The sequence below is a fragment of the Physella acuta genome, unplaced genomic scaffold (assembly GCF_028476545.2).
Source record: "Physella acuta isolate Inbredline_101_S28 unplaced genomic scaffold, ASM2847654v3 ptg001396l, whole genome shotgun sequence".
Taxonomy (NCBI): Eukaryota; Metazoa; Mollusca; class Gastropoda; family Physidae; genus Physella; species Physella acuta.
In genome coordinates this window covers 91,033-114,839 of record NW_026732911.1, presented here as the reverse complement: position 1 = coordinate 114,839, position 23,807 = coordinate 91,033, and the positions used below count along the sequence as shown (strand labels likewise).

General features: G+C 33.0%; 2 protein-coding genes across 3 annotated transcripts; both read left to right on the top strand.

The window, feature by feature from the left end:
• The first annotated feature begins 370 nt into the window (after positions 1 to 370).
• On the top strand, positions 371 to 5,117 carry LOC131927396 (uncharacterized). The gene is made up of 6 exons (XM_059283106.1): positions 371 to 466; positions 660 to 965; positions 1,326 to 1,667; positions 3,204 to 3,341; positions 4,500 to 4,634; positions 5,000 to 5,117. Exons 1-6 carry the CDS (start codon positions 400 to 402, stop codon positions 5,083 to 5,085), a joined length of 1,074 nt encoding a protein of 357 aa, XP_059139089.1. The 5' UTR covers positions 371 to 399; the 3' UTR covers positions 5,086 to 5,117.
• Positions 5,118 to 11,730: 6,613 nt separating this feature from the next.
• LOC131927393 (uncharacterized) lies at positions 11,731 to 23,325 on the top strand. 2 transcript variants are annotated; one of them, XM_059283100.1, is made up of 7 exons: positions 11,731 to 11,776; positions 16,461 to 16,570; positions 16,769 to 17,074; positions 18,217 to 18,558; positions 19,325 to 19,462; positions 19,906 to 20,040; positions 20,401 to 23,325. In XM_059283100.1, the coding sequence occupies exons 2-7, from the start codon at positions 16,504 to 16,506 to the stop codon at positions 20,484 to 20,486; spliced, it is 1,074 nt and encodes a 357-aa protein (XP_059139083.1). In that variant the 5' UTR covers positions 11,731 to 11,776; positions 16,461 to 16,503; the 3' UTR covers positions 20,487 to 23,325. The 2 variants fall into 2 exon arrangements, with proteins under 2 accessions (XP_059139083.1, XP_059139084.1); XM_059283101.1 differs by lacking the exon at positions 11,731 to 11,776 and adding an exon at positions 16,112 to 16,270.
• The last annotated feature ends 482 nt before the right edge of the window (positions 23,326 to 23,807 follow it).

The following is a 23,807-nucleotide window of genomic DNA, read 5'->3' as shown; positions in this document are numbered from 1 at the left end:
TTAATTCGAAAAGTAATGTATAACCTTAGCCTGGGCAAAGCCATGAATATGCTGCTTACTAAACAGGCAAGTCATAGTCCTTCACAGATAGGTTTTTCAAACAGCCCAGTGCAGGGCCTGGCCGGGACGGCTGGTATATATACATAAATTATTTATAAATATAAGCCTACATCATTTATGACATATAGTTATTTGTATATATATATATATATATATATATATATATATATATATATATATATATATATATATATATATAATATAATTGAAGTAAGATTTGCTTGTTCTAGATAGTATAGTATAGAGGAAATGCTTATATAAATAATGCAAATAATTATATATATATATATATAAAAGAACTAGAGATATTTGAATCAGTACCATTGTAAGGAATCAAGAATGAAAATGATGTTATGTCTGATGCTTCAACTTCTCGTTACTTCATTCACAGCGACCGTTCTAGCAGGTAACTATGGTGTAAATAAATGTTGAATTAATGGTAGATCAGCTTGATCTTTAAATTAAGTCTGCCTATTAATGAGCTAAATGTAACGTATATTAGCTTTTGTGTAGTTTAATATGTTGTGATTTTAATTGATTTATACTTAAAAAATATGAAAAAAAAACCCATTTGAATCTAACTACAATTTTTCTATCAGAAGAGCCTCGCATTACTAAATTCTTACTCAACGGTATGCAATATTCAAAAGAAAAAAAGCAACCCGTTGTCATACCAATGAAGACAGATTTCACGTTTCGGTGTGAGATCAACACGGCAAGTGAAAACACGAACATAACCCTGACAGACGAGATCGGAACGGTTTTACACAGCACCAAGAACACCGTAGTACTGGAATACACGTTCACACCTTATAAATGTGAGGCACAAGGCACATACAGGTGCCTGGTTAGGGACGGTGAGAAGATATTGGACGACTCCATTGTTTATGTTGTAACTAATACATGTACGTATAGTTTTACATATCTTCTATAACACCTGACTTTGTACGTTAAAATATATATATATATATATATATATATATATATATATATACATATATATATATATATATACCTATAGCTGATTCTTGCACGTATTGTTTCAAATATCTTCAATGAAATTGTAGAACTCCCCAAAATTTTTTTTTCAAGATGGCTGCTGTTGTCATGGCAACAATATTTTTAAAAGAGTCCCTGATGCTTGCAAATATTTTCCTTTAAATACCGTAACTTAAATATACACAAATAAATAAATAAAACGTTTTAATTAAGAATTTTTTTTTTTTTTCTTGAGCCTACCCCCTTTTAAAAATATTCTCTTTCAGGCTACCCAATCATGTGTAAAAATCCCCCCACCCCCAAGACATTTCTAGCACCAATAGGCAGCCATGCAAACATCTCCTTGTGTATCATTGCAAATCAAAGCATCTTCAACTCACTGCACATAAAACTCAACGACGTGAACATCAGCAACAAGGCGAGCACCATGCAAACAGAGAAGATCAAATACAGCTACGAGATTGAACCAACCAACAACTCGCCCATTCATTATCGTGTTAATCTTTATATACATGATGTTATGCATGAGGATTATTCTATGAAGACCATTGTAGCCAAAACAAGCTACCCATTTCCTATACCGTATTCTTTTGAGTTCAAACAAATACGTACGTATAATTTTCACAATCTGGTTTATAAATAATTGTCCGTTCTTCACTGAATTATACTGGTTGAAAATAATTGAAAATTATTGTCTTGATAAGCAGACTAGGATAATTTCAATAAGTAATTTTTTTTTAAAGTAGTGGAAAAAATGAGAAAAAAACAAAAAAAAAAACCAATATTGTATTTTTAAACTCAAATTTTAATTTAAAATAACTTAAAAAAGATTGTTTTTTTTGGTAAGAAGTGTGTCAATCTCTTTAAATACATGTGTGATGTGTATCATCTAACGTAAATGACAGAATGAACATTGAGTTTGTGTATGTATAATGATAGGTTGAAAATGTTAACACATCCACACGCATTCAAACACTAAGAGACTAACATTTAAGCCTAAAGACGTATTTAGACAATCGCCTAGAAAAACAACAATAAAATGTATATATACATATACATGCATATATATATATATATATGTATATATATATATATATATATATATATATATATATATAAATATATATAAATAAAGAAATATATGTGTGTCTGTGTGTGTGAGTGTGTGTGTGTTTTTTATGCATTACAACACCTTTAATCCATTAATGCATTACAACACCAACGCCGTTTTCGATTTGGCGCCCTGGACTTTTCCGTGAGCGCAATGGCGCCTACGTTCGTTCTATCAGTGCAATAGACAATGGAGTAGATGTGGCCTGATACTTGCTCACTACATTAAATCAGGAGCGTTTTCCGAAGCTCCTACAGAGTGCAATTTGGCGCCATGAGTTATCCCGTGAGCCCAATGGCGCATAAATTCGTTTTAAACAGTGCAATAGACTGTGGATAAGATGGGGCGTTATAGTTACTCACCGAATTGAATCAGACGTGTCCGCCGGCGCCCCGACATGGTGCTATTTTGCGCCTTAAGTTATGCTGTGAGCACCATGGCGTTTACGTTAGTTTTAAGGATCCAGGGGCAGTACGCGGCGCCCCTGCGGTAGTGCAAACGTTGGCTCCAGAGAGCGCCCCTCTACGTCCCTGACACCAGGGCGGTCACTAAAGTCTGTTCTACCTCACTATTTCGGTTAGTGATTAACGTGCACTCAAGACTTTCATGCGGTAGTGTAGGTAAACATATGCCCTGATTAATATGATCCAAACGTAGGCATAGTTTATATTTAAATAACTCAGTTTTAGAAAACAAGGTCTAATAATATAATATTAGTAATGCAGTGATGAAACCCTCTTAAAAAGTTACGTCATACTTTCTTCTATCCACTCTCGTTGTCGATGGGACGAGAGCACAGTATACAAATAAATTGCGTACATATATTTATAGAAACATATGCAGTTATTATATAAGCCTTATTAATAACATAAAATGAAAGAACAAATACAATATCGTGAGGATATATTAATATTATGTTGCATTTGCGAAAAGCAATTTGAGTTTTAACGAGTTATCCACAGATTTCTATTTTATTAATCTTTGTCAACGATTAGATTTTTACTTAATAATATCCCTTGATGACGTGATTTAGGTGTGGCTTGTCTATACAATATCTGCAAGACAATCGCGTGCTTTGCGTACACCGAAAACGCTGCACTTGAGGTGAGAGATGTGTGCGGCACACAGGACGGTCATCTGGCTGGGCACGTGCTGCATGACTGTAAGAGTGGTGAGTACGAGGAGCAGATCTTTTCTGTGTGCGGTCAAGTCACCGGAACCGACCAGATTATATATATATATATATATATATATATATATATATATATATATATATATATACATACATATATATATATATATATATATATATATATATATATATATGTGTGTGTGTGTGTGTAAAGAATTAGAAAACGACAATAGCTGAGTGAACTTTGGGAACTAATATATTCACTTATATATTGGAAGTGTTATAGTAGTTAGCTGAGACCCCACTCTCCTCCTTTATCTAATTAAATGTTATCTCTAATGTCAGAGACAGATTAAAATAACGACATAAGTTCAAGACTAGGTTACGGTTACTAGTGTTTCTTTCAGACAACTCTAAAGGGGCAATGGCTTACCCCCACCCGTACATATTCACTGACACCAATATTCCCGTTGAAACAGAAAAATAAATATATATAGAAATTATTTTTTTTATACTTTAAACACTACTCATCCCACGACGGTTGTTTTAAATGCCACTTTCAACCTCAAGAAATTTCAAGAACCACACCTGCCTGAATAAAAATGTCTTAAAGAAACCCTTTGGGCCAGTATTAGCATAGTAATACTAGCAACAATGTATTATTTATCAGAAATTAGATAAAGCCAATAAGAATAAAAAAATCAGAGGCGTAGCGACCCTTTTAGGCGCCCGGGGACAAACTTTTGGATTTGCACCCCCCCCCTCAAGATTTCGATTGCACCCCCCCCTCAAGATGTCGGTTTGCCCCCCCCCCCCTTGAAATTTTCAATTTGCACCCCCTCAACCTTTCAATTTATTTTTCCAACCCATTTTGGCGCCCCCTAAGGTCGGCGCCCGGGGACATAAGTCCCCCCCCCCCCCGCCCCCCCTTCGCTACGCTACTGTAAAAAAAAATAACACTTTGGAACAATGTTAGTGTGCCAGTATTAGCATAGTAATACTAGCAAAAATTTATTATTTATCAGAAATTAAATAAAGCCTATAAGAATAAAAAAATAAATAACACTTTGGAACATTGTTAGTATAGAGAAATAATAAGAGTGTATTATTTACGTCCTTTTATTTATTAGACCCAGATAACGCCTATTGGAATATTAATAAAACGTTATGTTAATTCCTAGTATCTATTGTATTAAGAAAAATGGAACTCTGATGAAGTGCTCTTGTCTGAGAGCTCTGGATGTGTCGTGTACAATCACAAAACTAAGTTCGTCCGACAGTGCACCAGGGACGATAACTCTAGCACTTTACAAACAGGATGTCTCTTATATGGTATGCCAATTTCGTTTTGTTAACAGAGAACTCTATTCTTTAAGTTTTATTTATTAAACACTATGCTTAAAAATGTAATAATGATTGCATTTCCAGACTACTCAATTGAATTTTTAAAAGTTACTTTTTTTTTGCATTTTCGTAAAGTTAGAAAGAACAACATATTTAAAAGTAATATTTATGACAAATTTGAATTACGTTTTTACTTGATTTGTTGCGGCATTTACAACCATTAAATTTAATTGATAATTATTTTCATGCTTATAATATAATATTTTACCTATTTTTAAATTTGTAATTTAAAATTATAAAAAGTGATACCTAAATAAAGCTTTGAATAAATGTATCAATTAATTGATCCTCAGCTAAAAACAAAGCTACAAATCTAGTTCAACAGACAAGTTTCTATGTGTTGGTTCTGTTCGCCTACTTCAATAACTGGTCTACGTAATTATATGTCATATCAGAATAAAAAAAGATATTTTAACGTAAAATTTACCGCTCAAGATTCTTATCTTCAATTACTTGATGTGTTTTGTTGACTTTGTTACAATTGATTGAACTTTACTTTTACAGTCATCTATTCGGGAAGTTCCGCGCCCCCTAAGAAAGTCTACCACCACTCCCCTCCCAAATAAAATGGAATTTTTTATAGAAAATATAAACTTTTAACACTCCCCCGGAGAAATAAAGTCTGGAAAAAACACTGAGACACAGTCTAGCTTGAAATCGTAAAATAGCTATATTGATTTAGGGTAATATTTCAGTTCAGAAGTAATTACTGGTACATAATATTTTAGTCATAGAAAGGGTAGAGTCCATCCGAGACCACACAAGAAACTTGGACAGGTGTAGCCACAGAAAAACCAATTTTTAAAAAAAGCATATAAAAAAAAAAAAAAAAGCAAAACGTGAATTAGGTTCGAAGTGTAACCACAAAAAGCAGTCAACACTTCAAAACTAGACCTTTTCTGACCGTCCTGCTTCTTCTTCTTTGTTTTTAATTGTAGTGAAGGAAGGGATCCCCTCCAACACAATAAAGTGCACGTGTCAAGTGGTTATGCGCCATAGCATAGCAGTCAGCCGTTTTTGGTCATTCACTTTATAGCATAGGGCCTACACAAGAGACGTGGACAGTAGTGACCAATTGCAAAGAAAAACACCATTGATTAGCTCCAAAGTGTTAACACAAAATGCAGTCAGCACTTTAAAAATAGACTGTTTCTGACCGTCCACTTTTATAGCTTATAAACACATGAGGCATGATCAGGTTTATGAAAAACCAATGAAAAAAACAACAACTTGTTTTCAATAAACAACGTCGACAAACTAAAAAGTACAAAATATCCCACCCAAGGCAGGTAATTTAAAGGATATAAACATAAACAACACAAATTAAGTTTGATTAAAACAGATTAAAACAAAATAGAAAACAAATGATTAACGGCTAAACGAATTGAACAGTGGAAGTTCAACTTTAAATACAAAGAGATTGATGGAAATGCTCCTAGGATGTTAGTAACTTCGTTTCAAACTCAAAATAAAAGTAATGGTATTATTTATCTAACCGAACCATTATAATGCAGATCGGATAAATGTGTATTGTGTTAAATAAATGTGTATTGGCTAAAAAGTGTCCACGAGTGAAATTCTCCTTAGATGAGCTATATATCGAAAACAAATTCCCACTTAGAAACCCTTTGAAAACTCTTGGAGATGTACATCGGCCCCAGGAGGTCAGGAAAAAAATGGTGCTACCCTCTGGAAAACCCCGGAGCAATGTTTTAACTGACCAGAGGCTATATTTCTATATATAAAATAGTATCTTTTTTGTAAAAAAAATAAATACAAATAACTGGACGTACAAACCCATTCATAACTCCTGAGGTCGTAGAAATACCCTCGGGGGTTACTATAAAATAGGCGTTATTTTCGTGAAGACATCAGAAGCTCTTTAGAACTAAACGGTCCGAATTCCCTATATAAACATTGCTACTTTGGTGAAAAGCGATGACAATTTTCAAAACTTTAGCTCTGTTGGGCCTACATCTGGTTCATTTTTTTTCCATAAACCTGGGTAAATGAATCGGCCTTATGGGCAGGTTAAACCCCCAAATTGAAAAATGCACATACATTAATTCAAATGTGTTTATATATGTTTGGATAGGTACTGTATTGATAAAAACATTAATAAACCCACCTTAAAGTATAATTCTGGAAAAAAATTCATGTTTTATGGTCAAAATGGGCTAAAATCACCCAAAAAGTTATTGTTAGTAATGTCAAGATTATTTAAGTTCTACTTAAGATATTAAAAAACAAATTATCAAGCCTTGAAGCTTTACTTAAAATACACAATCTGAACTATAATTATTTAAAACCAATAAAAACTTTTTTTTTTATGAATTTTTACCCAAGTGACTATAATTTTTCAAAAAAGTAGTAGGGGTAGGGGTATGTTCACAAGTCATAACTTTTAAACTCTAATAGCAAACTGCATAAAAATAGCATGTTTGGTGCACACTTGGGAGAGGAACAATGTCTGAAAGTTTGATAGCTAAAGCTTAAATAATTTTTGAATAATCTTGACATCCGTGTCAAAAATATACCAAAAATTCATATTTTGAGAAAATTAAGAAAAACTGAAAGATTTTACAAATTCTGATTACTAAATTGAACCTAAAAGCCCCCAGGTAAATATATATCATCTATGTGATCATCTGCATTAGTTACTCTAGTTTTTGAGCTCTTGGACATACAATTCTGGTTTTGTTGGACACTTAATGAAGACATAATTCTCTTTTTATCCGAAGCTCGAAATGACGCTTCGGCATAAAAACCACAATCTAAGCCTAAAAGTTTAAAAACTTCTCTGCGACCCAACTCCCCTTGATTATAAACAATAGTAGCATCATGTACAGCTATTTCCAACCTCTTTTTTCCTACAAAGACTGTCTTTGGACACCTCTTCCAAATTAAATTGTGAAAAGATTCATTCGCATTCTGTGTACCGCCGTGCAAACACTTCTCTAATAAAGCATTGGATGAGAGGATCTCAAATACTGGTTTAATTTCATCTGTTTTTAGGTAGCTTATTCTTATTTGCTTTATCCAAGTCCTTTTGTCCAATACACCACTTTCCACAATCATCATGTACACCTGTCCTATGTTTCCAAATAGCCCAAACAGCCTTTTTCATTGCAACAATATTACCTGCATTTTTTCTAATAGCACCACCATAATGACCCTGTATTCTCTTAATTGCTGATTGTGTAAGCCTACCTGCTCCTCCTATACCTTTATATTGCTTTCCATTCTCTTTATAAAGTTTTCCTTTGCATTCACTTACCTTGTCCATCAATCTGCGCCCCATGCGCTTTTGGACATGTCCGCAACATTCATACTTAGTGATACTCTTACCTGTATAAATTTCTGGGTTTGCATCTGCAACAGTTTTATAACTTTTGGAATCACCATCCCCTAGATAACCTACATAATTTAATCCATACTTTTCCTGTGACCGTTGAAATATTTTAAGAATTCCTTGCGGCTCCATCGCTCCTGCGGTTCCAACATGATTTTGCTCACACTCTTCTGCATGCTTTTCTTTCCATATCAAGAACTGTTCAGGGGAAAGCTTCTTTTTGCTCTTGGAACACTTATCACAGTAGTTGCTACTTGTAAAAGTATCAATAACTTTAGGAGGACCTTTAGGATTGACAGACAAGACAGTGGATACTCCATTTTTAGATACAAAGCCGCGTCTCTGCCAAGTGCCGTCACACGATACTGTGACATCTTCAGACAATTGAGAACTTCTAAGCTCTGATGCTGCTTCTTCTTGTACAGTGTTAGCAACTATTGCTGTAGCATTATGTATCCTACTTTTAAAATGATTGCTGCGAGTTACACTAACAGGAGGGGGCATATTCATATTACCTAATAATTTCTTACCTTGCTCATAGTGGCAACCTATTGAGTACATTGATAACTGAAATCTTAAGTTAATATTCTCATTAGAACTATTTAAAGTAAATGTTTCCTTACATTTTATACAAGAAAAGGAAACTTTGCAGGACAATCCACAATTATTTTCAGTTAAATCAAAACCACAATGCTCCTCACAAGAGGGACATGGAAATACTCTCATAAAGTTAACTAAATTTTGGAGATCAAATAACCTGTAACCTGTATTGCTATCAGAATAAGAATTTTCAACATTTACACTTGAGTTTAATTTCATAAAAGATGTATTTGTACTTATCTGTTCAGCATCCCCATGGCTACTTTCATTATCAATATCCTGGACAACATCTTCAATCACAGACTCTGTGACAGAGCTTCTTTCATTTTCCTTATCACAATCACAATCGAACTTTAACTTTTTAAAATACATATTACCGTGAAATTTTCTCTTCTTTGGACGATCATTACGTTGTTTTGCCTTTTTCCCCATTTTTTTAATGCTTATCTAGAATTATAGACTAACACAAGATGTAAACAACACAAAATTATGTGTTAACTGTATGAAGATATCCAGTCAACAGGAAAGCACATGTGAAATTTGTAAACAAAATGGCTGCCAAACGATTTTGTAAGAAAGCCTCTGATTGGTTGAAATTCAAATAAACTAAATATTTTAGCCTGTAACAACCAATGAAATCCATGTTAACAACGAAAATAGTAGTATTAAAAACTTGTACAGTGGTAGAGCTAAATATCATAAAACCGAAAAATTTTTTAAAATCGGATAATTAGTGAGGAAACTGTTGGCATTTTAAATTTAGGCCTATTTTAAAGAGCAAAAGTAAACAAAAGTGACCCTTCTAAAAAATTAATTAAAAATATATCTGATTGTTATCTTTGAAATATTGTTTGTTATTCTTATTCAGAAATGAATATAGTTTATATTTCAATCAAAAAGTCATATGTCAAATTTTTCAAGAAAAATATGATTTTTGCTACTTTAACCTGCCCTTATGGATAAACTATCGGTAAGCTCCTGCTCCACGGCAAGGGCTATATACATAAGCTATATATATATATATATATATATATATATATATATATATATATATATATATACATATATATATATATATATATATATGAGTGTGTGTGTGTGTGTATATATATATATATATATATACAATTCCAGTTCAAACATACTCAATTAATTATCAGCTGGAAGTCGTCATAATTTTCCGGTTGTTTCCCTTTAATAGCTGCTCAATAACTAAATCTATAGCAATAGTTTGAGAAATACAATCATAATTATAACAACATAGGTACAAAATGACTACTGGTTTTATTATGACAAGAAATATTCAAACGAGTATTTATTACTGATTTAACATTTACTATTTAGGTCTATCTAAAATAGGGATATCATTAGAATAAAAAGGATGCATTTTTAAAGATCTTGAATCAAACTGATTAAGTCCAACCTAGGCTATCTTTATCTTTAGTCACCCGTACGCAATGGTTATTTAACCACATGAAACTATTGTTGTGACTTTAATTGTTTTATTTTCCTGGCCACTCCGATTGATTCAATATTTGATTTGATAAAATACATCATTTAAAATTATTTTAAGCTCCTTATCGTCTATACAAAAAATATGAAGATGAATGAAATCGATGGCGCCCAAACTGCTTTAATTTTCAAAAATGTAACTATGATTTTATCGCTGGCCATATGTTTTAAAAATAATTTTAAAAAAAAAGTTTAATTTTTTAATTTGAGAATCACATTTCAAGCTAATTGTCTTTCGCTTTTAGTTCCAGATGAACTTGCTAATGAGTACAGGAGACTGGCCATGAAACATGCGCTGGTTGAGGCTGTGGATAATTAGGTAGGGTTATCGCTGTGTTGTATACAGGATGGCTAGGTCTGGCGTAGGCGTGACGAGATGTATAGCATGGGAAGGGGAAAGGAAATGCAAGGGGAAGGAGGGAGGGGGTAGAGGAGGGGTTCAGGAGACGTAGAGAACCAGGGGATTGAGGGAAGAGGAGGTGAGAGAGTGGTAAAATTAGGAATGGTGTGGTGAGACAGTTAGGACAGGGAGTGGAGAAGTAGTGAGAGGGAGAGACAGAGGGAAAGAGAGGGAGAAAGAGGTAGAGAGAGAGGGAGAGAGGGGAGTGAGAGAGGGAGAGTGAGAGAGGGAGAGAGAGGGGGAGAGAGGGAGGGAGGGAGAGAGAGAGGGAAAAGAGAGAGAGAGGGAGGGAGGGAGAGAGAGAGGGAAAGAGAGGGAGAGAGGGGAAGTGAGAGAGGGAGAGAGAGGGACAGAGAAGGAGGGAGTAGGCGAAGGGGAAGAGGGAGAGTGAGGGAGAGATGGAGTGAGGGAGAGAGGGAGAGGGAGAGGGAGAGAGGGATGGAGAGAGGAAGAGTGAGAGAGTGAAGAAGAGGGACGGATGGCATGTATTGGAGGTGTGGAGCTAATGATAAATGATATATATATATATATATATATATATGTATATATATATATATATATATATATATATATATATATATATATATATATAGGAAATTACCCTGTCAATTACCCCTGAAGAGCGAGATAGAGAGAGAGAGAGACTTGGTGTCGGGGGGGGGGGGGGTGTGACTCCCGACTTAGCGACGCCACTGTACAGAGGTCCGTGTATGAAAACAAACAAGAATGGACAGTGTTCACACCAGTATTTTCAATAGCAGTATTATGTATACACTTATATTATGTACTTATGTAGCCATTGAATACAAAAAGCTTATTGTGAAATGTCTACACTTATGTAGTTGAATATTCACCGTGATTAAAATAAGAAATAATATTAATAGACCTCTTGTCCAACGAAATGTATTCTAGACGCATACATCGCTTGTTGTTGCGGCTACATATACATGTTGTATGTATCAGGAGATAAAAAAGACACTCTGTGTTCGTTTGAGTGCGTGTATGTGTGCGTGTCTATGCGTTTATCTGTGCGTGTATGTGTACGTTTTTGTTGCGCGTGCGAGTAGACGTGAGTGTACACGTGGGTGTGTGCAAGCGCTCACGAATTGTTGCGTAAGTCTGGTGCAACCCTCTACACACGGGATGACTCACGGGGAATTACCGGCTGTGTTGTATTGTCAGATTAGAGGTTTCAAGCACTATCTGGTGAGTTGTATTTTGACGCAAAATTTCACCGCGAGTTTTTATTCCTGATAAGGAAACTCTTTATATTTTTAAAGATTTGATGATTAAGTTAAAGTTTAAAATAGATTGAGACATGCTTTATTGAAATTTTTGAGTCTACTCATTACACAGGATCTAACGTTTTCGTGACATAAAACTTGAGTGTTCTACGAACTCGCTTCAAGTAGGCCTACATCCTTTTTAATGAGAAGAGTAATTTAGTTTAGTGTATCTTTTTTAGGACAAATGAAATGTATGGTTTAGAAATGTGTATGAACAATTTTGTTATTATATTCAGTTGCAAGCTAAAATTAAAACAATAGTTTTAGCCCAGATAAAAAGTACTTTGTTCCAGTTACATACGTGTACGTAAATGGGATGATGTGGTCAAATTGTAGAGCATTCGGATACAACCCGAACGTTTTGAGTTCGAATCCGGGTTCAAATCAGTCCACCTTGTGGTGCCTTACATTATTGAAAGGGGGTGGGTCATAGTGCTGACCACACTATCCCTGTGCTGAAGTAAAACAAATAAATGAACTCATCTTCACCTACTCTATAGACAGTCAGGTTCCAAAGGCAACTGTACTTACGTACAAACGTGTATAAGCCATAGCTACTTTCGTTTTCCTATTCATTTTCTTGCAATTGTTTGTTTTTTTGGCCCTACTGTATACTTTTATCTAATCCAGTGATTACTTTTCCAACAACCTACACTTGGTGTAATTGTGCAAGATATTTTCAAGCCAAGTAATTTTGTATTGTCTACATGTGATGATACCTTGGGTTGAGAACATAAAGGGATAGTGTGGTTAGCACTATGCACAGGCCCCTTCAGCCTTTATTTTCCCTAATGTACGTTAGGTACCCATCAGAGCTGAGTGGACTCTACTGATTGGAACCCGGATTCAAACGCGAGAATTACGGGTTAGCAGTCTAGCTCTCTACTACTAGGCTACTCCGTCACATTGAGGTTGAGCTAAGGGAAAACTGTTTCTTCACGACATGATAAGGCGGACGTCCCTGCCTTATGCGTTCCCCTATCCCCCCCCCCTCCCCGAGGGTAGGGTAGACTGACAGTAACATGACCCACCTCACCCCCGCACGCCATCATAGTGTATCTCTCACATAGTTCACGCACTGTATATTTAGAGTCTAGACCAAACCTAGTCGAAGTTGAAAATTACGCTTTTCTTTCTATTTATTTTTTTAAATTTAAATTTCTTAATACAAGAACTATTAGTGTCATTGTTTTCAATACCTAAAATTTCATGCCACTTTCTGGACCACTCAGAAATACAAATGTAAGTCGGTACAATTCATCATTTTTTTTACTTCCTTGACATGTTGGCGTTAGAAACACATATGTTCGATAAAAGTGGTTGCGTGCGTTAACAATTCACGAAGATAAAGAGGAAAAAGTTAATCAAAGAAATTTAAAAAAGAGAGTAATATCTTATAGCTTCAACAACCACGAATGACACACGAGATTTTATTGTTAAGGTGTCAGATAGGTGCTACGTTTTTCAACATAAAACACTTCATACAGCTGATTATATCAACTGCGCTAATCGCAGAAATAACTTGTTTGAACCCAGTTACATAATCTGAATTATATTTTATCTGAAAAGACGAAGACAGACTACAATAATTGGCGAATTATTCTCGTTTATATTCATCGTATATTTTTGCTTTGCACCGGATCACCCTTACAGGCGTGTTGGTGTTCTTGCAACACCCATTCACATGACCTTTATAAAATATGTGTACATCAAGTATGAAAGGCAGAGGCGTCGCAAAGCGGGGGAGGAGGGTGCGGATCGCACCGGATGACACCAATTGGGAAGGGGGTAACAGCAAGGCAAAAAATTCTAACTAGAGAAGAAAGAGATTTTTTCCATTTTAATTAATGATTAATTACAGTTTAAAAATTCTTTCAATTACAAATTGACCACCCCACCGACAACGAGGGGGGTGTAAAGGAGAGGGGGGGGGGTGTTGGTGCATTCCATGCTAACTATCTAGAAAACCATGAAATGTTACTTTGTTCCTTGTATTTTAAAATAATGTGTTCACAAATTCACGCGAATTGTCAAAATGGGAGGGGCAAGTGACACCTTATATATATATATATATATATATATATATATATATATATATATATATATATATATATATATATATATATATATATATATATATATATATATATATATATATATATATAGTCTGTAATTTTTTTTGTGTTAGGGGGGGGGGGGTGACACCATTAGGAGCCGCACCGGCGACATCTGGCCCTTTTCCCCTAGTTGGTTTAGCCATCATCATTTCATTGCTCATCTAGTAGGGGGAGGGGACTCTGCCTAATGTACTAGTTCAGGGGTCTCCAAACTTTTCAGTCCGAGGGCCGCATTGACTATCAAATTTCAGTTCGGGGGCCAATTTCTTCCAGTCCTGTCTTTGATTTTTCTGGGCAAAGTTCCTCAGCTATCACCAACAAACGTTTTTTCCGTGGACAAAAAGATCTCCGCGGGCCGGATGAGAGGACCTCGCGGGCTGCGGCCCGCGGGCCGTAGTTTGGAGACCCCTGTACTAGTTGAACTATAGTAGACAAAATTAAAAAATCAGTTTGTATAGTGAAATTGCGTCGTTTTGGATAAACAATGAATTCTAATAATATCTAGCGTTATTCACGTTTTATGACTCTGTGATTGTTAAAAGTTTCGACGAGTATAAATTATACTGAGATCATTGTCTATACTACATACATAAAATGTGCATCGAGCATGTGTCCAAAAGTCCCCACGACCACATCCAAACCAAAACAAAAGCACTCGAATATTAGAATAAATTTATACAAATTATTTTCTATGCAAATCGCTGCAGAATATAGGTTTAAGACTTAAATTATTAAAATTCTAAAGAGAAATTCTTCCTTTTTTACAAGCGTGGGTCTCTTCTTTTATATTCGTAAAGTTATCCAATAAATATTATAGTGACTCACGCTTTACTTTATAGTTTTAAATAGAAGAATATTGTTATATATTTAAAGAAAATCATTTAGTTTCTACTTTTAGTGCATTATTATAAAAAAAAGCTTGTTATTAAAACGTTTTTTATGTTTTTTCATTTTTGTGTGTGGAGAAGGGGAAAATATTAGTTCAGTTTCTAGGTAAATGTTGTAAATTGTATGGCTAGGATTGCTCGAAGTGGTCAGTCTATTTTATACCGGACTTTTTTAATACTTTGGTTTGATTGTTGACAATAGTGCATCAACACGGAAACTGAAGTAAATATCACTTCCTCTTAAGACGCGAGTATCCACCTCCTTTAGCAGAACAATAAAAAACGAGGGCTCTGCATCTTTTTAAAGTGACATTATCATTAATTGATTTAATAAAATCTTGGATAACCATATTGATTTGTCTTTTAGAAAAATGATTTAAATAATAATAATAATAAGATAAAAATAACTAGTATAAGAAATTTATATAGGTCACCACTAAAGATAATTGCTTTAAAACAGAGTTCACTGGCTCGCGATCTCTGAAAGATGAATATCTGCCCCTGCCCAACGTTTAGTTAATTTGTAATGACTAATATATCATGTCATGTAAGCAAAAAACAAAGTTTATATTAATAAATTGTCTTTCAAGACAAAAGTATCTGTATTGTTTGAATATAATCGCTGCATTAGAAATTGGTCAAAACAGAGTTATAAGATTTGCCACAAACCTACAACCGATGTTGAGAACTAAAAATAAAGCTTGTAAATGCGTTTAAAATTATCTGCTTTCACAGCCTTTACAAACTTGAGTTTTCTCTACGTTGGTAAACATTCTGCGTAAACCACAGCTCAGAAGACTTATATGTGATCGCGTTTAGCTAGTTATCTCCACTTTTATTATTGAAATCAGTAATATGTTAATTAGATTTCAATTACTAATCTCATGTCTAATTAGATTTAAAAAAATAGATATCATTGTATTGTCATTGAGGAAGAACGCATCTGGGAAGTTTGAATAAAATTGCTGTACAAGAAGTCGGTCAAAATTGAGCTCGCATGACTTGTCATAAACCCATCGACGCACATGCAAAGACGTTGCAAAATAAACGTGATTTCCTGTATGATAAAAATGACGACTGAATCATGAAGAGCGTTCTGATGACGCCAATGTATACTTTAAAAATTAAGTAGACTACGTATTTTCTCAACCTACGCTATTGCGAAAGATTGTGGTTTTGTTTCATATAAAGCTCATCGCATAGACACTGTAGAAATGAAAAGTAAATGGAATTTAATACTCATTAGCTGGCAACAAACGTGTTTCTATTCACAATACAAGCTGCTGGTCTGATTAGTTCAAAGCGTGTAACCAACTCATCCACTTGAAATACAGAGGCCAGCAGACAGTGAATCGTTTTAACCATTCACTGCTAAATGCTATTGTAGCTTTAAGCCCACTAAAGCTTGAGGTATATTAGTTGTGTTGTATATTAATTTATACAACCCTTATATTTGAAAATGTTTGTAGACCTTCATGTATATAAGTACACATGTATATAGACATGAATATACATGTATATAAATGTAAATATATATATATATATATATATATATGTACTTATTTTATATATATATATATATATATATATATATATTTAGGAGCTAAAGATATTTGAATCCATACAATTGTAAAGAATCAAAGATGAAAATGATGTTATGTCTGATGCTTCAACTTCTCGTTACTTCATTCACAGCGACCGTTTTAGCAGGTAACTGTTGTGTAAATAAATGTTTGCATTAATTGCAGCTTGATCTTTAAATTAAGTCTGCACATTAATTAACGAAATGTAATCTGTATTAGCTATTGTGTAGTTTAATATCTTGTGATTGTTATTGATTTATACTGAAAAAAAAACTTGAAAAAAACAACCCCAATTATTTGAGTTTTACTACGATTTCTCTTTCAGAAGAGCCTCGCATTACTAAATTCTTACTCAACGGTATACAATATTCAAAAGACAATCGGCAACCCATTGTCATACCAATGAAGACAGATTTCACGTTTCGGTGTGAGATCAACACGGCAAGTGAAAACACGAACATAACCCTGACAGATGAAGTCGGGCATGTCTTAAACAGCACCAAGAACACCGTAGTACTGGAATACACGTTGACACCTAATAAATGTGAGGCACAAGGTGCCTACAGGTGCCTCGTTAGGGTCGGTGAGAAGATATTGGACGACTCCATTGCTTATGTTGTAACTAATACATGTACGTATAGTTTTACATATCTTCTATAAGAGCTGACTTTGTACGTTAAATAATATATATATATATATATATATAAATATATATATATATATGTATATGTATATATATACGTATATATATATGTATATATATATATATATATATATATATATATATATATATATATATATATATATATATATATATATATATGTATTATAACAGCTGATTATTGTACGTATTGTTTCAAATATGTTCCATAATAGCTGAAACTTGTACGTATAGTTTTAAATATATTCAATAACAGATGATACTTGTACGAATTATTGTAAATATCTTCTATAAAAGATGATACTTGAATGTATAGTTTTAAAAATCTTCTTTAACCAGACGAGAAGTTTTTATGTTTCATTTTGTGTCTCAGGGTATACGACCTTTATTTTTTCATGTATTTTGGGCATATGAAACATATCTTTTCAAAAAGTACTTTCAAATGTCTTGTATTTTTAACTCTCTGAGGGAAATAACCGCTGTATCATTAACGAGATGAGGTATTGGTTCTTTGCCGCTTCAGCTGTATGAAACATGATCTTTTTTCTTTTACTATTTAGGCCTAAAGCTAGTTATGGCTATCGTTCCCTCGTCTATTTAAGCAATTTTACTTTGTCGAAGTTCTATTTAGGGCATTTGCGCGTATACAATTAAAAAAAATATTTATAAAAAATAGAAAAATGTTTTAAAACTTTGTTAGTCCTTAAATTTGCTCCATTTTTTTTTGCACAAACATAAGAAAGACTAGGTTCTCCGCAGTTTCATAGCAACCGACAAGATATATCTATGTATATAGCTTCCACACTGATTATTGAATTGCGTTTCATGACACTATTGATTTAATCTATTAATAGCTGACACGTGACTGACTTTGACATATTCTTTTATTGACCCTGGGGAGCAAAGGGCTGCAGCCACGTGTACTGGGCTTCAGGCACCTTTCTTCATATGCGCCAACATTAAGCCCGACAGTCCTTGCCGTTTTTTCTACTGTTCTTCCCCAGGATTTTCTTGGCCGGCCTACTTTCCTCTTTCCTTAGGGATTATAACGCTAATCACTGACACTCCTCTCCAAAAATAACCACAACTGATAATGTTTTTTTCTCTTACAGGCTACCCAATCATGTGTAAAAATCCCCCCACCCCCAAGACATTCCTAGCACCAATAGGCAGCCATGCAAACATCTCCTTGTGTATCATTGCAAATCAAAGCATCTTCAACCCACTGCACCTCCAGCTCAACGGTGTAAACATCAGCAAAAAGGCGAGCACCATGCAAACAGAGAAGATCAAATACAGCTACGAGATTGAACCAACCAACAACTCGCCCATTCATTATCGTGTTAATGTTTATATATATGATATCAAGCCTGATGATTACACTTTGAAGAGCATTCAAGCCAAAGCAAGCTACCCCATTCTTATACCGTATTCTTTTGAGTTCAAACAAATTCGTACGTATAGTTTTCACATTCTGGCTTATAAAATATTTGTGCGTTCTTCACGGAATTATACTGGTTGAAAATAATTGTCTTAATAAAGAGTCTAGTAATTTTTTTTAAAGTAAAAACAAAACGAAACAAAAAAAAAAGAAAAGAAAAAACATTAAAAAAACTAACTATATTATATTTTAAAACTCAAAAGTTTAATTTAAAAAGAACTGCAAAAAATATATATAAATAATGAAACTATTTTTGTTTGTAAAAAGCGTGTAGTCTGTTTCTAAACATGTGTGATATGTAAGCATCTAACGTATCAGTGAGAATAAACATTGAGTTTGTGTATGTGTAATGATAGGTTGACTTGTTAATACATCCGGACAGAAACACACAGAAACCAACAGTTAAGCCTAAAGACATATTTACATATTCTCCTACAAAAACAACAATAATATATATATATATATATATATATATATATATATATATATATATATATATATATATATATATATATATATATATAATTTATTTATTTATATACATACATATACAAATAAAATGCCTGTAGTAATAAATCATATACAAATATTTATAGAAATATATGCAGTTATTATATAAAATTGTAAGAACAAATACAATATCATGAGGATATATTAAATAATGTTGCATTTGCAAAAGCATTTTGATTTTAAATGAGTTACCTAAACGTTTCACTTTCACTAATCTTTGTCAATTTTTACATTTTAACTTATTGCTATCACTTGTTGACATCATTTAGGTGTGGCTTGTCCGAATAATATCTGCAAGACAAGCACGTGCTTATCGTACACCAATAGCACTGCGCGTGAAGTGAGCGAAGTGTGTGGCGCACAGGACGGTAAACTGGCTGGGCACGTACTGCAAGACTGTAACAGTGGTGAGTACCAGGAGCAGGACTCCAGATGATATATATATATATATATATATATATATATATATATATATATATATATATATATATATATATATATATGTATATATATATATATATATATATATATATATATATATGTATATATATATATTATATATATATACATATACATATACATATATATATATATATATATATATATATATATATATATATATATATATATATATATATATATACATTTATTTATTTATTTATATATAAAGAGAGACTGATGATTGTATAGTGATTTTCGGTAACTTGTAAATTTTGCTTATAGATATAAATTGTTTGTATTAATAATATATAAATTGTTTGTATTAGGTCGTTTTTTAATCAGACCCAGATAAAGCCTATTGGAATATTAATAAAAAGTTATGCTAATTCCTAGTATCTATTGTATTAAGAAAAAAGGAACTCTGATGAAGTGCTCTTGTCTGAGAGCTCTGGATGTGTCGTGTACAATCACAAGACTAAGTTCGTCCGACAATGCACCAGGGACGATAACTCTACCACTTTACCATCAGGATGTCTGATATATGGTATGTCGGTTTGTTTTGTAGATAGCGAACAATGTTGCTTTGAGTTTTATTTATTGAACATTAAGTTTTAAAATATATTAGGAATACATTTTCAAACGATACAATGGGATTTTTTAAACTTTAGTTTTTACATTAACGCAAAGCTAGAAAGATAAACACATTTAAAAGTTATATTCGTAAAATTCACATTCAGATTTTCAATTGTAACCTTGTTTGTTTTTAATAAATAATGTGAAAAAAAAATACCTTTTTCATGCTAATAATATAATCTGTTTTCTCTTTTAAAATTTGTAATTTACAATGTATTAAAATTAATACATAATCAATGCTTAATGTGATTATCAATACATTGATCCCCAGATAAAAACAAAGCTACAAATCTAGTACAACAGACAAGTTTCTATCTATTGGTCCTGTTCGCTTTCTTCACCAACAGGCCCTCGTAATTATGTCATGTTTGGGGAAAAAAACAATTTTCAACGACATATTTACCGCTAGATTTTTTTTAACTTAAACTTCTTAACGTGTCTTGGTGACTGTGTAATGTGTTTTGGTGACTTTGTTACATTTTTGTTTGACATTTTTTTTTACAGAGACAGTCTAGCGTGAAATCGTAAAATAGCAATATTGGTATAGGGTAATATTTCAAAGTCAGAAAGTGAGTACTGGTAAATAAAAATATAATAGTCATAGAGAAGGTAGAGTCCATCCGAGCCCACTACTCGACATGGCACATAGTCTCCTAGCATAACAGTCAGCCGTTTCTTGTCGTTCACTTTCATAGCATACACATGCGACTTGGATAAGTTTGGCAACTGAAAGACCAATTAAAAAAAAATAAAAATAAACCGTTCATTAGGTCCGAAGTGTAAACATAAGAAGCATTGAGCACGTCAAAACTAGACCGTTTCTGACCGTCTTTTTTCTTTGTTCTTAATTTTAGTGTTGGAAGGGATCCCCTCAACTTTCGACTTCGAGACTTCACGGTTTAGTAACCATGAGCTTTACCGACCCCATCTGACCTTCCATTTTCATAGCTTATAAACATGAGACAAGGTCAGGTGTCTGAAAGCAGAGGAAAAAAAAAACATGTTTTCAATAAACAACTTTGACGAACTAGGAATTACGAAATGTCTCACCTAAGGCGGGTATTTAAAAGGGGTCGGCGTGGTCGAGTCGGTAAAGCTCAAGGTAGCTAAACCGAAAAGTCTCGAGTTCGAATCCTCTTTTGGGGAGATAACTCCAGAATCAAACAACTGCTGCCTTGTAGTTTGTTCTTGGTCAATGGCCTCAATGGCGCATAACCATTTGACACGTATCCTTAATTGTGTTGGAAGGGGATCCCTTCCAACGCTAAAATTAAGAACGAAGAAGAAGATGAAAAGGATACAAACAGTACGAATTGAGTTTGATTAAAAAAGATTAAAACAAATAGAAAACAAACGATTGAGCGGCTAAACGAATTGAAAAGTGAAAATGCAGGTTGAAACACGAATCCATTGATGGAAATGCTTCTAGGAATAAAATGTTAGAAATTTTGTTTTAATTAAACATAAAATAAAATGAATTGTTATGGTTTATATAGCTGAACCCATATCAGGCAGTTCGAATACATGTGTTACAAATGTGGCTTAGCTGCGCTGCTAATTAGCACTTAATCTCATGACATGGCTATTTTAAAGTAAGGCGGGGAAAAGGGATAGTGGAAGATAGGTAGTCAATGGCGTTCTCTATCTCAACTTAAAGCACTTGGCAATAGATACACATATTTAAAAAATTATTTACTAATTTTAAATATTAATTACACACGTTTGAAAGAAAAGGCATTTATTGATATTTTTAAAATATTAACAATTGTGTATTTTACAAAGTGTTTTATTCAATGTACATATAAAATGTTTTCTACAACTTAAATACAATAAACTCTATTAAATATTTTTCTTTACACATTTATTAAAAAACAAAACCAACTAAGTGGCATTTATTTGTATATAGTCTATAAGTAGTATTTTTTAAATTGTTCATTTGAAATTTATATTTAACTTACCTTTATTAAATGTAGTGGTAAATATTTATTGTTTCTGCTATGCAGACAAAAACATATATATATATATATATATATATATCTATTCACAAAAGATGTATGTATTGAAATAATTAATATGCAACATTTGGTATGCTTCATTTTATTAAATAGAAAATATTAATTCTTAGATCAATTAAATCACAAAGATGTTAACACAAATAATTTTTTTAAACTCTTGAAAAACAAGTCATTACCTAGTTAAGTTAGTAGCCTATACCATTGATATGTGTGCACACTTAAAAGCGTTGCATTGTTTACATTATGAAGAAAACATATATGTTAAGATGTTTGTGTCAGAGCATTATAGTTGACCAAACAATGTTAGTTTTTCCAAACATTTCAAATTGATGAGCATTACAGTTATAATAAAATAAAAACACGTATCTTTTACTTTTGCTTACGCTTCAGTTATGTATTAATAAATAAAATATTTGGAAGTTGGGCATTTAATATTTTGTTAACGCTGTAAACAAAAGAAAAAAATGTACATTTTGTAGATAAATAAATATACATTGCCTTACTTACAAGCTAAATTTATGTTTACTGAACTGTGCCCACGTTTTATTATGTTATATTTTGAATTGGAATTGTTCTATTAGATCTGCTTACATAATCTAGACCATGATTTTCTTTTACCTATTTCCTATTTTATAGTTATTAATTTATTAATTGTATACAAGGGTAAGTACTTCAATGTAAATAATCGTTAGATGCGATAAAAGTGTCTATTGTTGTCAGAACATGAAATTATAGCTTTTTTTTTTAGAAAATATAAAGTACAGCTTTATTACATTTTTAATAACAAAATCAGAATAACAATCATTACGGTAACAATTATAAAACAAATTCATATTTGAAATATAATTATTTAAAATTCTTTTAAAGACACTGATAAATTAAAATATGTAAACGGAAAGCTATAGCATAGAGTTGAATATTAGCCATTTATGACACACTAGGGTTTTTAACATGTTTTTATTTTGTTTTTTTCGTTTCTTTTTATGCAGGTAAGCGTGATTTAAAAAGTGAACATTTTGCTTCTCATTACATTGCTGCGTTAATTAAGTTAACATATATTTGCTTGTGTTTTTGTACATTTTAATGTGTTTCACCTATTATGAAAATAAAATAAAATAAATTGGATGTGTATATACATATTTACAAGCATTTTTCAATATCCATTATATGTTTTTCTTATCATAAAGCACTTTGAATTTTTTTTTCAAATCAATCCCTTTGATATTGTTTCTCATCTACAAAAGTTAGCCTCTAACCTCTTTTTATTGGAAAGTAGCCCGAAAATTAATCTTAATCTTGGCTAGGCTATAAGCTTTTAGTTATATTTTGTTTAATTTCTTAAAGATTACACAGTAGCGTTTTAATTAAAGCCGTAATTAATAAGGCAATGTCTTCTTATAATTCACTAAGCCCACTTGACCACACCTAATAATTCCATGACAACGTGGTCATCAGCTCGGTCTGGCACCGCGTAACTTTGTCCATCTGTAATCTCCATGACCTTGCTATGGTCATTCTCTAGAGTTCTGACAAATCTCCAACAACTTTCTTTGTCCATCTACTTTTGGTCCATTAGACCCATCCCATTTAGTAAAGACACTTTCTGCACCTCTAGAAATTATATCTATGCTATTTAGAGCATTAGAATTCCTTAGAGAGCTCT

Excerpts from the sequence above, each read along its gene's own strand:
- LOC131927396 (XM_059283106.1), top strand. The coding sequence starts at position 400 with ATGAAAATGATGTTATGTCTGATGCTTCAACTTCTCGTTACTTCATTC. Across the intron at positions 966-1,325 it reads TTATGTTGTAACTAATACAT|GCTACCCAATCATGTGTAAA; the intron begins GTACGTATAGTT and ends ATTCTCTTTCAG. Across the intron at positions 3,342-4,499 it reads GCTGCATGACTGTAAGAGTG|AAAAATGGAACTCTGATGAA; the intron begins GTGAGTACGAGG and ends TATTGTATTAAG.
- LOC131927393 (XM_059283100.1), top strand. The coding sequence starts at position 16,504 with ATGAAAATGATGTTATGTCTGATGCTTCAACTTCTCGTTACTTCATTC. Across the intron at positions 18,559-19,324 it reads TTTTGAGTTCAAACAAATTC|GTGTGGCTTGTCCGAATAAT; the intron begins GTACGTATAGTT and ends GACATCATTTAG. Across the intron at positions 19,463-19,905 it reads ACTGCAAGACTGTAACAGTG|AAAAAAGGAACTCTGATGAA; the intron begins GTGAGTACCAGG and ends TATTGTATTAAG.